This window comes from Engraulis encrasicolus, chromosome 6 (assembly GCF_034702125.1).
Source record: "Engraulis encrasicolus isolate BLACKSEA-1 chromosome 6, IST_EnEncr_1.0, whole genome shotgun sequence".
Classification (NCBI taxonomy): Eukaryota; Metazoa; Chordata; class Actinopteri; order Clupeiformes; family Engraulidae; genus Engraulis; species Engraulis encrasicolus.
Window position 1 is genome coordinate 14,258,896 of NC_085862.1, and position 12,500 is coordinate 14,271,395.

General features: G+C 47.6%; 1 protein-coding gene across 3 annotated transcripts in view; it reads left to right on the forward strand.

The window, feature by feature from the left end:
- The window catches only part of rfx2 (regulatory factor X, 2 (influences HLA class II expression)), a 46,192-nt gene that overhangs the window by 18,334 nt on the left and 15,358 nt on the right, over positions 1-12,500 (forward strand). For 2 of the 3 annotated variants that reach the window (XM_063200724.1, XM_063200725.1), the window contains 7 exons: positions 710-789; positions 1,732-2,005; positions 4,337-4,411; positions 5,693-5,874; positions 6,555-6,674; positions 7,022-7,143; positions 11,246-11,364. In XM_063200724.1, the coding sequence (XP_063056794.1) occupies positions 710-789; positions 1,732-2,005; positions 4,337-4,411; positions 5,693-5,874; positions 6,555-6,674; positions 7,022-7,143; positions 11,246-11,364 (972 nt within the window). The remainder of the gene's footprint in view (positions 1-709; positions 790-1,731; positions 2,006-4,336; positions 4,412-5,692; positions 5,875-6,554; positions 6,675-7,021; positions 7,144-11,245; positions 11,365-12,500) is intronic. The other variant, XM_063200726.1, reaches the window with a different exon arrangement.

Here is a 12,500-nt window from a genome sequence, read left to right on the forward strand (position 1 = left end):
TTGCTCTAAATCGCTGCTCAAAAAGTTGCCTTTCACTTTCACTATTGCCATGGATGTTTCTTCTCCTTGATGAACCTGATTCCAGGGGTGCGTTTCTCGACAACAACATTGCTAAGTTCGCAACTTACTTAGTTGCAATGCAATTTCCCACAGGGTGGTGCGCACATGGTTTAGCGTCAAACCTGAGCGACAAATAGGAGTGGCGCAAAATCCCCTCTAGTTTTTTCTTTTCTCCAGCATAACAAGGCTGTTTGAGCTCTTTTGTCAGGATTCAGCTCTCCCAATCCTTTGAATGGACTTCACTACATGTCAGTGTGTTTCCAGACCAGGTACTTCACGTGGGGGGCCCCTGTTCTTGAGGCCCCTCCTCTCCGAGTCTTGCCTTGGTGTTAGTGGTTGGGCCGGTTGTGGAAGCGTCATTAGTGTTGTGGAAATGATGAAAGAGCATTCCTCCTAAAGCACCTCAGGGGTTGGACAGTCACCACCAGTAAGCCATGATTGCAGACTGTGGTGTCTGCTTTATTGTTAATGTGTGTGTGTGTGTGTGTGTGTGTGTGTGTGTGTGTGTGTGTGTGTGTGTGTGTGTGTGTGTGTGTGTGTGTGTGTGTGTGTGTGTGTGTGTGTGTGTGTGTGTGTGTGTGTGTGTGCGCGTGTGTGTGTGTGTGTGTGTGTGTGTGTGTGTGTGTGTGTGTGTGTGTGTGTGTGTTAGGTTCAGCAGGTCCAGCACGTGTATCCGTCCCAGGTGCAGTATGTGGAGAGCGGAGAGGCGGTCTACACCAACGGCACCATGTAAGCTCCAAGCCTTCCTCTTCCTCTACTTCCTCCCTCCCAGCAGGCCTCAGCAGCCGCATATTTACACCAGGTGTCTCGGGGATGATTCACGAGGGACAGATGATTCCACTGGCTGCTCTGTGGATGGCTACTGACTGCTCTGTGGATGGCCATAGCCGGCCTGATGTACTGTACATATCCACATCTGGGGTGCATTTCTCAAAAGAGAAGTTGTTAGCCTGTTAGCAACTTTGGTAGTTGCCAATGGGAAAATGCATTGAAAACAACAAAGCAGCTAATGTAGTAAGCAACTTTGGTTTCGAGAAATGCACCTCTGATGTAGCCTATGGTCCTGATATAGCCTTGATATAGCCCTAATGTGGCCCTGATGTAGCCCTAATTTGGCCCTGATCTAGCCCCTCTGACCTGTGGATTTACCCCTGGGCAGGGCTTAACACTGAATAATTTAGTTTTGCTCAGATGAAGCCATTGTAACTATTGCAATTTAATGCTTTATTCTAAATCACATTTCACCGGCTGTGTCGCGCTAATTTAAATAGCCTTTATCGTTCATTAAGTCAGGATTATATGGATTGTAATTTGAATATCTTGCAAAGCAGATTTAGTTGCACACCGAAGCAGAGCATTTTTAATGGCTCGAGTTAATGCAAAGCATTGTTTCCCATTTTTCTATAATAGGTTGTAGTTTTATACGGTGCACTGCAAAAAGATGAACTGTATCGATGGTATTAACTTAATTTATCTTACATGGGAATTCTCTCATTGTCCAATTGGGTGTTTATTTTGCATGTGTGTTGTTTGAGGTCAAATGAGCATCTTTAGTGCCAAATAAATGAAGTCTCTCTCTCTCTCTCTCTCTCTCTCTCTCTCTCTCTCTCTCTCTCTCTCTCTCTCTCTCTCTCTCTCTCTCTCTCTCTCTCTCCTCATCCCCCTCTCCAGCCGCACTGCCTACTCCTATAACCACGAGGCCCAGCTGTACGGCCAGGGCAGTGGGGGCGGTGCCTACTTCGACGGGCAGGCGGGCGGTGCCCAGGTCACCACGGTGGTGTCTGGCGGCGGTGGTGGCGGGCACCCGCACGGCATGGTGGGCATCGCCATGGACGTGGGCGGCAGCCAGATCATCTCCAGCGGCAGCGCCTACCTCATCCACGGAGGCAGCATGGAGGGAGGACGCCACCATGGCACACCCACCTCACGCTCCTCCTCAGCTATGGTAATACACACACACACACACACCACCACCACCACAACACGCCCACCTCATCACGCTCCTCTTCTGCACACACACACACGCACACAAACACACACACACTCTCATTCTTGTCTCAAATGCCGCTTTTCCACTGCTGGTTTTCTGGTAGGCTCGAAACGGCGAGACTCGGCCGCAACTTTTTGCCTTCCAATTGATCTGTGTCATGCCTATTCGAAAGCAAAAAGTGGTGTCCGAGTCTCGCTATTTCAAGCTGTAGGCCCACAGCACGCCCACCTCGCGCTCCTCTTCTGCTACGGTAAAGCCGTAAGTTGGTGTAAATTGTTTACACTGCAAAATGTGAACTTTTGCCAGCTACCATACCACTCCACTATCACTTGCAGCTACTTGTACATTTCTGACATTTGGTTGGTGGTTGTTGCCACTTTCCTGTGTTCTCCTGACACATATGCACGCATACACAGAAGCAAGTGCACACACACACACACACACACACACACACACACACACACACACACACACACACACACACACACACACACACACACTCTTGTCACAAAAAGAACATTTCAACCTCAACTCCCATCAGATATGGTATACTGATATAACTGCTGTGCTGCTGCTCCCCTGCTGTGCTGCTGTCACACACCGTATGTGCTTTAACGCCAGCGTGAGTAAGGCCGGGAGCAAGCGCTACAGCAGAACACCTACCAGTACATTATTTACTTGTTCAGAGAAAGTACACTACACACACAGAAAGACACATGCTCAAACACATACCCGCCGGGGCGCACACACATACACACATACATGCATGCACACACGCACAGTAGTGTGTAAAGATTCCCAAACTGATAAGTTGTAGTCTTGTCGTGTCCTATTCAGTTCCACTGATGTTTCCGGCCACCTGTGAATGCACTCTGTACATGCAGACAGTACAGTACACTGCCCCTCCACTGCAACCTGTGGCCTCCCTACTTATGAGCCGTCACTAATGGCCCCACTGGGACCACTGGTCTGTGTGTGTTTGCGTGCGTGCATGAGTGTGTGTGTGTGTGTGACTTGAGTAAATGAAGTCATGGGGGCGAGGTGAGTGTTGGGAGAGGAGTCCATCGTCTTGTTTCTGCTCTGTCCCCTTCGTCTCTCCTCTCCCTCTCCACTGCCCTCTTCTCCTCTCACATACATACACCTCTTCTCTTCTGTCACACTCTGCTCTCCTCTCCTCTCCTCTCCTCTCCTCTCCTCTCCTCTCCTCTCCTCTCCTCTCCTCTCCTCTGGTCTGGTCTCCTTTCGGCAGGGACACGAGTGCTCTGCATAACAAAACGGTCCCTGGGCCTCATTAGCATGCCTCTGAAACAGAGAAACCCCCTAGCCCTCACACACACACACACGCACGCACACACACACACACACACACACACACACACACACACACACACGCACGCACACCAATAAGGCTTGGACTCTCGCCCTCTTCTCTTACAGTCCCCCCCCCCCATCTTGGCCCAGAACATTGCCGCCACCACGTTTTAGATTCTTTCTTTCTTTCTTTCTTTCTTTCTTTCTTTCTTTCTTTCTTTCTTTCTTTCTTTCTTTCTTTCTTTCTTTCTTTCTTTCTTTCTTTCTTTCTTTCTTTCTTTCTTTCTTTCTTTCTTTCTTTCTTTCTTTCTTTCCCCCAATGTCATTTCAAAGTCTCTCACTCCCCCTCAGCTAAGGCGATTGTTTAACATCACAGTGTGTGCATGGTTTTTGACACACCTGCGTGTGATTATTTTCTGCTGTGGCTTCCTAGATGGTGGCGTAGGTGGGAGAGGGAGGGTTAAAACGGGGCAGTAGGACCAGCATGTTAGAATGCTTCCGGGGGGGACGGATGGGACGGGGCGACTGTCTCTTCCCAAACGGTGGATCCCAGACCCCCTCCACCCTCCACCGTGTCCCTCTGCTTGACCTGGGTGGCCTCGGGTCTCTCCAGCACATTTGCATACATTACTGTCAGACAAGCAGGGAGAGGAGAGGCTGCGGTCAGGATCTTAACCCCTTCCCCGCTCTGCCACTGCAGTGCGTATGTCCCCGTGCCATTTGCATGAGTTTGGCCCTGGCCGGCGATAATGAGTTTGGCTGCCACGCTGACCCACTTTAATGGAAATGCTACAATCTGGCTGCTGCTAACCGTCTTCTTTCCTTTCTCTCTTCCCCCCCTGTCCTTCATACTGTCTTGTCCTCCCCCTCCCTGCCCTCTACTCCTCTTCCCTCTCTCCTATCTCTCCCCACTCCCCCTCCCCACCCCTGTCTTTGTACACCTTTCCTCTGCATGCCCATGTCTCTCTCCTTCAGCTTGAAATGGCGATTGAAAACCTCCAAAAGTCTGAAGGGATTGCCACTCACAAAAGCAGCCTGCTCAACAGCCATGTAAGTCACCCAGGAAACCCGCCTGCCTCAGCTGCCTACGCTCAGCTAGCAGAAACGGACGCCGCAAACCAGGGAGCGCGTCGCTGTCTCTCTCTCTGCTGTCGCCTGTCTGTCTCTCTGCTGCCTGCTTCACCTGCCTGCATGTCTAGCTGCTTGCTGCCTGTGTGTCTGCCTGTATCTATGTCTTGCTGTCTGGGCTCCGTCTGGGCTCCTTGCTGCTTGGAAGTTACACTAGCAGTCCCAAAAATCTGTTCCCAAACAACCCCCAACTGGTGTTGAACAGTCATACCGCACACATAGGCCTGCCTTCTAAAGATGACACTGCAAGGAGGCCAACAGAGTGTGCCCTGCATTATTGCAGGTGGATGTGAAACACTGCTTTGCGGTCTACTACTAGTCTACTACTTTGCCGTCTACTTTCATCAGACTAACTTTTCATTTAGCTTATAGTTAGTTTACTAACACTCCACTCCTCTATATACCCACATTCCGCTTGCTTAATGCACTCTGCTTGCTTAATGCACTTAGCTTAGATGTGGAATCTCACACAAAAAGCAGTTTCCATCTGTCTGAATTGACCATTATTTTTGGAACGGTGGGACTTGCTGTGTAAAGAAAGCTTCCACTTCACTGCTATTGCCTACCTGAGTTCTCTCTGTACCTGTAGTAGACCACTGTCCAGTTAGACTTCTCCACGTTAAAGCACTCCTCCATCTCTCCCATCACTCCTCCAACCTTTTCTTAAGTGACAATCACTCCCCTGTGCCCTCGTGTTGTGTTTAGTCTGACTGCATGAATGTCTGTCCTCAGGGTGAATTGTTTGCCTGCTCATTCAATGCTGCTTCAAACTGTTTTTGTAGAAATATATTGTAAAAGTTTGTGGGTCTTTAAGAATTGAGCAAAGGTGTGGGTGTGTGTCCTAGGCCAGTGTTTCCTAACCTTTTTTGTCTCACGTTCCCCCTAAGCCTCTTAGTTGTACCATGAGTACCCCCCAATTCATGTTTTATATCGTTAGCTCTGTCCTGATGTGACTGCTCCATACATTTGTTATAATAATAACATCTTTCCAAGTACCCCCTGCAGTGTGCTCGCGTACCCCTAGTGGTACACGTACCCCTGGTTGGGAAACACTGTCCTAGGCTGAGTGTCTAAGTTTATTCTCAGCAAAGTTTGTGCGTGTGCGTGTGCGTGTGCGTGTGTGTGTGTGTGTGTGTGTGTGTGTGTGTGTGTGTGTGTGTGGTGGTCCCTGACTGTGCCTGTGTGCTTCCTCCTCCTCCTCAGTTGCAGTGGCTGCTGGACAACTATGAGACGGCGGAGGGGGTGAGCCTGGCGCGCTGCTCGCTCTACAACCACTACCTGCGCCACTGCCAGGAGCAGAAGCTGGACCCCGTCAACGCCGCCTCCTTTGGCAAGCTCATCCGCTCCGTCTTCATGGGGCTGCGCACCAGACGCCTGGGCACCAGGTCAGACGCCCACAGCCCTGTCAGCACACGCGCACGCACACACACACACACACACACACACACACACACACACACACACACACACACACACACACACACACACACACACACACACACAGACGCAAGCACTCACAGGTACAGATGTGTACACACACACACACACACACACACACACACACACACACACAGACGCAAGCACTCACAGGTACAGATGTGTACACACACACACACACACGTGCGCACGTACACACACACACACACACACCCACGTACACACACACTCACAGTTACAGATGTACACGTACACACACACACACACACACACACATACATTTATTTGCCTCCGAACACCAACAAGCTTAAACAGCCACCAAGCCAAGACATTGTCACAATCGGCTGTCCACTGCATCAAGTTTAAATGGTGGTTCCCCTGATAGGGTAATAACCAGTCTCCTATTTGATATGATAGTAACAAGCCTTTTATTTGAAAAAGTGAAATGATGCAGTCACTCATTATTTTTAACCTCCGTGCCCATCATTGCACTTAGTGGTTCTGCCTGAAGCGGTTGGTGGTGGTGTCAGTGCGAGTGGTTTTAGAGTTGCCGGTGGTTAGTGTGTTGGTGGTTTTAGTTTACTGTCAGTTTCTCACCGTCGTCTCCTGTGTAATGTTGCTGCCCTAGGGGGAACTCCAAGTACCACTACTACGGCATCCGGATCAAGCCCGACTCGCCACTCAACCGGCTCCAGGAGGACACCCAGTACATGGCCATGAGGCAGCAGCCCGTGCACCAGAAGCAGAGGTGAGGAGAGGACTCAATCGCACACTTGCTGTCTGTCTGTCTGTCCCACCCTCTGTCTGTCTCTCTGCCTGCTCGCCTGTCTGCCGCACCCTCCGTCTCTCTGTTTGCCATTGGTCTCTCCTCGTTGTCAGTCGGTCCAGCTGTTGGCTGTTGGTCTGTCTGTCTGTCTAGGTTTGCCTGTCTTCCTTCTTGGTCTGTTTTCTTCTCTCCTTCTTGCAATGTCTTTTTTAATTATTTTTGTAAGTCCAAAATGGGTTGAGATTTGCTTTCTCGTCATTATTGTTATTGTACATGTTTGCTATGTACTTAATTTGCAGTGACAATACAATGTGCGTGTGTGTGTTCAGGTTTAAGCCGCTGCACAAGGTGGAGAGTGTTGGTGATGGTTTCTCTGGCGGTTCCCATCACGCCTCCAACACCCCAGAGCAGTCTGTGGCCGCCCAGAGCCAGCACCACCAGCAGTACATTGGTAAACACACTCTCTTTCTTTCTTTCTTTCTTTCTTTCTTTCTTTCTTTCTTTCTTTCTTTCTTTCTTTCTTTCTTTCTTTCTTTCTTTCTTTCTTTCTTTCTTTCTTTCTTTCTTTCTTTCTTTCTTTCTTTCTTTCTCTCGCTCTCGCTCTCGCTCTCTCTCTCTCTCTCACCCCCTTGCCAACCTTTCAACAGCCATCTCTCACACTCCTCCTACTTGATGTGGCTGCCTGGACGAGGCTTAGCATAGACACGGGTCTTCTGAGTGCTTGGAGAGGCACCGCACTATACTACCGTATTCACATAAACCCACTGGAGGAAGAGCAGCTCTGACACTCCCAGTGTGGCATTCAGCCTAAATTATAAATTATGGTTTACACTGTAGAACGTAAGGCCATTCGCACTGCTTTCACATGTTAGCTGGCATGTTTGTCTACTTGCAATGCACCTAGGCGTACATATTTTGGTTGCAGAGTGTTATGCTTCTCCTCATGCGCAGCGCTCGAAATTAACGGTGTCCCGACGTCCCGGGGACCATAAAAAATGTTGTGGGGACACAAAGTTATCATTTCTGGGACAATGCCGGGACCGTCCAAAAATATAAATGAAAATATTCAAAAAGTAGGCTATTATATTTGCAAAGCCATCACACTGGGACATTAACTCAACACCGACCATCAGCGAAAATGGCAACAGAAAACTTTCCTATAAACGTCCGCATTGTGTTCTAGAATGTTGATTTAAGATTTCGCAGCTGCGACTGCAAGCGCGTTGTTCTTCGGACTGCTGCTGAGAGGTTGTCCCGTTGTTTATGCCATTTCACCCTGAACTAGAAATGCTCTCAGAGAAAACGGGCTCTGGGTTGTTGATTTTGTAAGCCAACAAGGATATATTCCAGTAGATATGGTTAAGCTGTGAGGAATGGAGTTCGGTTTTGCTAATATTTAAGGTAAGCAAAGCAACAGCCCCAAACAATGCACAGTTGTCTGTGGCCACCTGTCGCGTGCTTATCTGCCCAAAACACCAGAAACGCGAGCTGGCTCTAAAGTAGATTAACCCTCATTCATACATATCAGAAACTGCCTGTAAATTACTTTCCAGTAACAAATAGTTAGGGAAACGGCAAGCAAGCTAACAAGAGGTAGTTGTTAGCCAAGAACGTCAAGCAGTTTCATTCAAATGTGGCTGGAAATGAAGGCGCTATATTCTGAACATTGTCATACAAACGCAGTTAAATTTAATTAGGCTAATGTTGAAGTATCCGTGTTATTGTTTCTGTGCTGGTAAAAGCAGAAATGCCTAGTAGTCAAGGTCTAATTGAAAAGGGAAAAAGTCCACCTTGACTTCATGGATTACAAGCACGAAGAACGCGCTTCAATTTTACAGCATTGCCAGCGCATTTCTCTCCAATCCCTCTCTTTCTCCCCCTCCCCTCCCTCTCCATGCTAGAACTAGCCTCTCTCCCTCTCTTTCTCGAAAGTGAGGTAGGCCTAAAGCTAGATTTATGCTTCGCTCGCATAGAATCTGCGTCCGTCCGTTTTCTGTCTATGCGAGTCCACGCCCCCCTCTCAGAGGCTCTGCGCCCGTCGTCTAGCGCCTCGAAAAAATTCTAACTATCCGTCGGACGGACGCGGAGTACGCAGACAAAAAGGCACTATGATTGGTCGTCTCGCTACTTCCTTGTTCTGTTCTTGTGGCAGCGCAATGCCAGTAGTTTGCGAGAGCAGAGCTGTATTCTGTTAAAAACTTTATTCATGCCTTGTGTGTAAATGTGTGTAAATACACGAAGCTAAGCTAAGTAACAAACAATGCATCAGTTGAACACTCGTGGCACAATGCCTGCGGTTTTACTACCGTTCCTCCACCGAATGTAAACACATCGGCAGAATCAACTGTCTTTACATGCTTGCATTTTCTGCTCGTGAAAACAGACTGGGTATGTCAAATAATGATACCACTGCATTGCCTTTGCAATTTGTGTGAAAATACCTAGCTAACCGGGATAGAAAGCAACATTGCTTAATAATGACCGCAATGCTTACAATGTAGTGAAAGTAGCCTAATCGCGCAATTTCAAATGTGGCTGGCAACGAGACCTCGGACCTCGCAGAGCTCGCAGATGCATGAATACAAAATTGGTTCGTGGCCACTCCCACGCGACTTTTCACGCTCGCAGTTGCTGAAGTCTAATCTGACCTTAAAGCTAGATTTATGCTTAGGACGCATAGAATCTGCGTCCGTCCGTTTTCTGTCTATGCGAGTCCACGCCCCCCTCTCAGAGGCTCTGCGCCCGTCGTCTAGCGCCTCGAAAAAATTCTAACTATCCGTCGGACGGACGCGGAGTACGCAGACAAAAAGGCACTATGATTGGTCGTCTCGCTACTTCCTTGTTCTGTTCTTGTGGCAGCGCAATGCCAGTAGTTTGCGAGAGCAGAGCTGTATTCTGTTAAAAACTTTATTAATGCCTTGTGTGTAAATGTGTGTAAATACACGAAGCTAAGCTAAGTAACAAACAATGCATCAGTTGAACACTCGTGGCACAATGCCTGCGGTTTTACTACCGTTCCTCCACCGAATGTAAACACACATCGGCAGAATCAACTGTCTTTACATGCTTGCATTTTCTGCTCGTGAAAACAGACTGGGTAGGCTATGTCAAATAATGATACCACTGCATTGCCTTTGCAATTTGTGTGAAAATACCTAGCTAACCGGGATAGAAAGCAACATTGCTTAATAATGACCGCAGTGCTTACAATGTAGTGAAAGTAGCCTAATCGCGCAATTTCAAATGTGGCTGGCAACGAGACCTCGGACCTCGCAGAGCTCGCAGATGCATGAATACAAAATTGGTTCGTGGCCACTCCCACGCGACTTTTCACGCTCGCAGTTGCTGAAGTCTAATCTGACCTTAGCAGTGTGCGGTCGTAGTTTTTTGTCTTGTGCATTTATTTTTAGGTTATCAAATTGTCTTGATGTCAATGTCAAGTGAATTTAAAGCTGAAAGGAAACGTCTTGCAATGCGTTGTCATACTCCATGCGGCCCAAAAACCTACCGCATCTTCTTCCACCTAGCCTGATTATCATCGACTTTCACATCTCTTCGAGATCGGCTGAAGCTGTTGCATCACTAGGAGGGCACGGCCTGGCTATCTTCCACCGGCATGCCCATCACAACCAGTGGCCAAAGTCAGACTAGGTTAGACTATTGCCACTTTTTAACTAAAGCTAAACAGACACTGAATTGTTATTGATATGTAGTAGACTAAATGAAAGCTGTTTTTTTCTGTAGGCTAAATAGGCTACAACAGAGTAACAGGCTGGCTGCAATAGAGTCTACAATCGCCTACATGATGGATAGGCTATATTGGTGCATAAAGCAATCAGTTTGACAAATATAATGTCATTGAATGCAGATTTCCTCATATCACCATGCTCATATATTCTTGAAAAACGAAATGTGCACGGTTACTCAAAAAAAAAAAAAACATAGTCACACATGAAATTGAACGTGGACATAATTTACCACTCATTTAGGCGCGAAAAAAATGGGGACACTTCTGGTTACATTCGGGACAATACAAAGTGGAATCCGGGACCATAGCGGGACACAAAGGAAAAAAGTTAATTTCGAGCCCTGCTCATGCGTATAGTTCATTATCACATGCGGATGCATTACATTTGCTCATTATCTTTGGTGGTGTAGAAAATTGCCGAGTCAGGGTAGCCTCTCTGTACAGATTGGCCTGCCGACATCGTAACAACGTTGTAAAAAAAACGTCTGCAATGTCAAGAAATGCATAACGACCGGAATTGATACCACCTAAAGTTTTGCCTAAAGTTTGCCTGTGTGCACACAGTCAACACCAACGGTGGTGTAGTTGTGATCAGTAGGGTACACGCCTTTTATTTAATTCCGAAGGAAATTAAGGTGTCCAGCAGCCGCCCAAATGCACACATGCACAATATACAGTATAATGTACATTGCATGACATATTAAACATTTTACTTCTGTGAATTCCACCATTAGACAGAACACACACACACACACACACAGAGTGGGCAGTGTGTCTGATGAGGTGTGTGTGTGTGTGATTGCAGATGTGTCGCATGCTCTGCCTCCGTTCCCTCCGCTGGATCTGGGTCCCGTGCCGCTGCCCGAGCGCATCAACATGGCCGACCTCAAGAAGCTGCAGACCCTCTACAGGGACCACTGTGAGGTCAGTACGCCACAGCCGCGATCGTATGTGTATGCCTCTGTGTGTGCATGCGTGCGTCTGTGTGCGCGTGCGTCTGTGTGCGCGCACGTGTGTGTTTGTGTGTGTGTGCATATGAGCGTGTGTGTGTGCGTCTGCGTGTGCATGACACGCACAAATGCCAACCTACATACCGGTAAGCTCATTTAAACACTAATGGCCGGGACATGCTTGCTGTAGGATACGCGTGCACAGGCACATTTTGTGCATGAACGCGCTGCCACATTTCTTTGCAAAGTGCTTCAGTCATCTTGAAGCAAGTATGTGTAGTCGGTCGCACGTGGTTGCATACGTAATTTTAGGCACACAGCAAGCATACCCCCGGCCTAACATGTCTCAAATGTCAGTATAACTCAGCAACACGCATGCACACACTTAACATTTGCTGTATATTATACTATAAGTAACCGCTGTACATGTAAATTCACTCAAACAATAACACGCATCTCAAATGGATATGGATAAATGTACAGAACAATTACACATACAACATGTGTGATCCGTATCTGTATTTTAATACTGGAGCAATTTTGTAACCATTAAAAACTTCATCTTCAAGCTTCATCTTGAATTAACCAAAACCTGCACACAAAAAACCCTGCAAAATGTAGCCTATTTGCCCTTTTTGGGCAAAGGTGCCCTCAGCCTATAAAAACCTAAACATCTCAGGCTCCAAAGCACATACAAATATAAAATGAAAAAAGCTATGAAATAAAAGCCCTCTTGCATTACAATGTGCTCATTCAGCTCTAACATGCCCACATTTTTAATGTAAAAAAATCTCATGAGCCTGAATGCTGCATATAAGTTGCTCCAGGCGCCTGGCTCAATGTGGCGTATACTATACACAGCATCCAGCATCAATGGGTTAACGGAGATTGCTGAATGGACAGAGACATGCGTGTACACAGCCTTCCTCCGCCACCTCCTCTTCCTCTTTCTGTTCTCCACTTTCTCTTCTGCTCAACCTTTAGAACAGGGGTGTCAAACTCATTTTGGTCCGGGGGCCGCATACAACCCATGTGGACCTCAAGCGGGCCGCATTACTAACATCATCGCAAAAAAAAAAAAAAAAACGTAAAGCAGTGGATTAGTGTTCA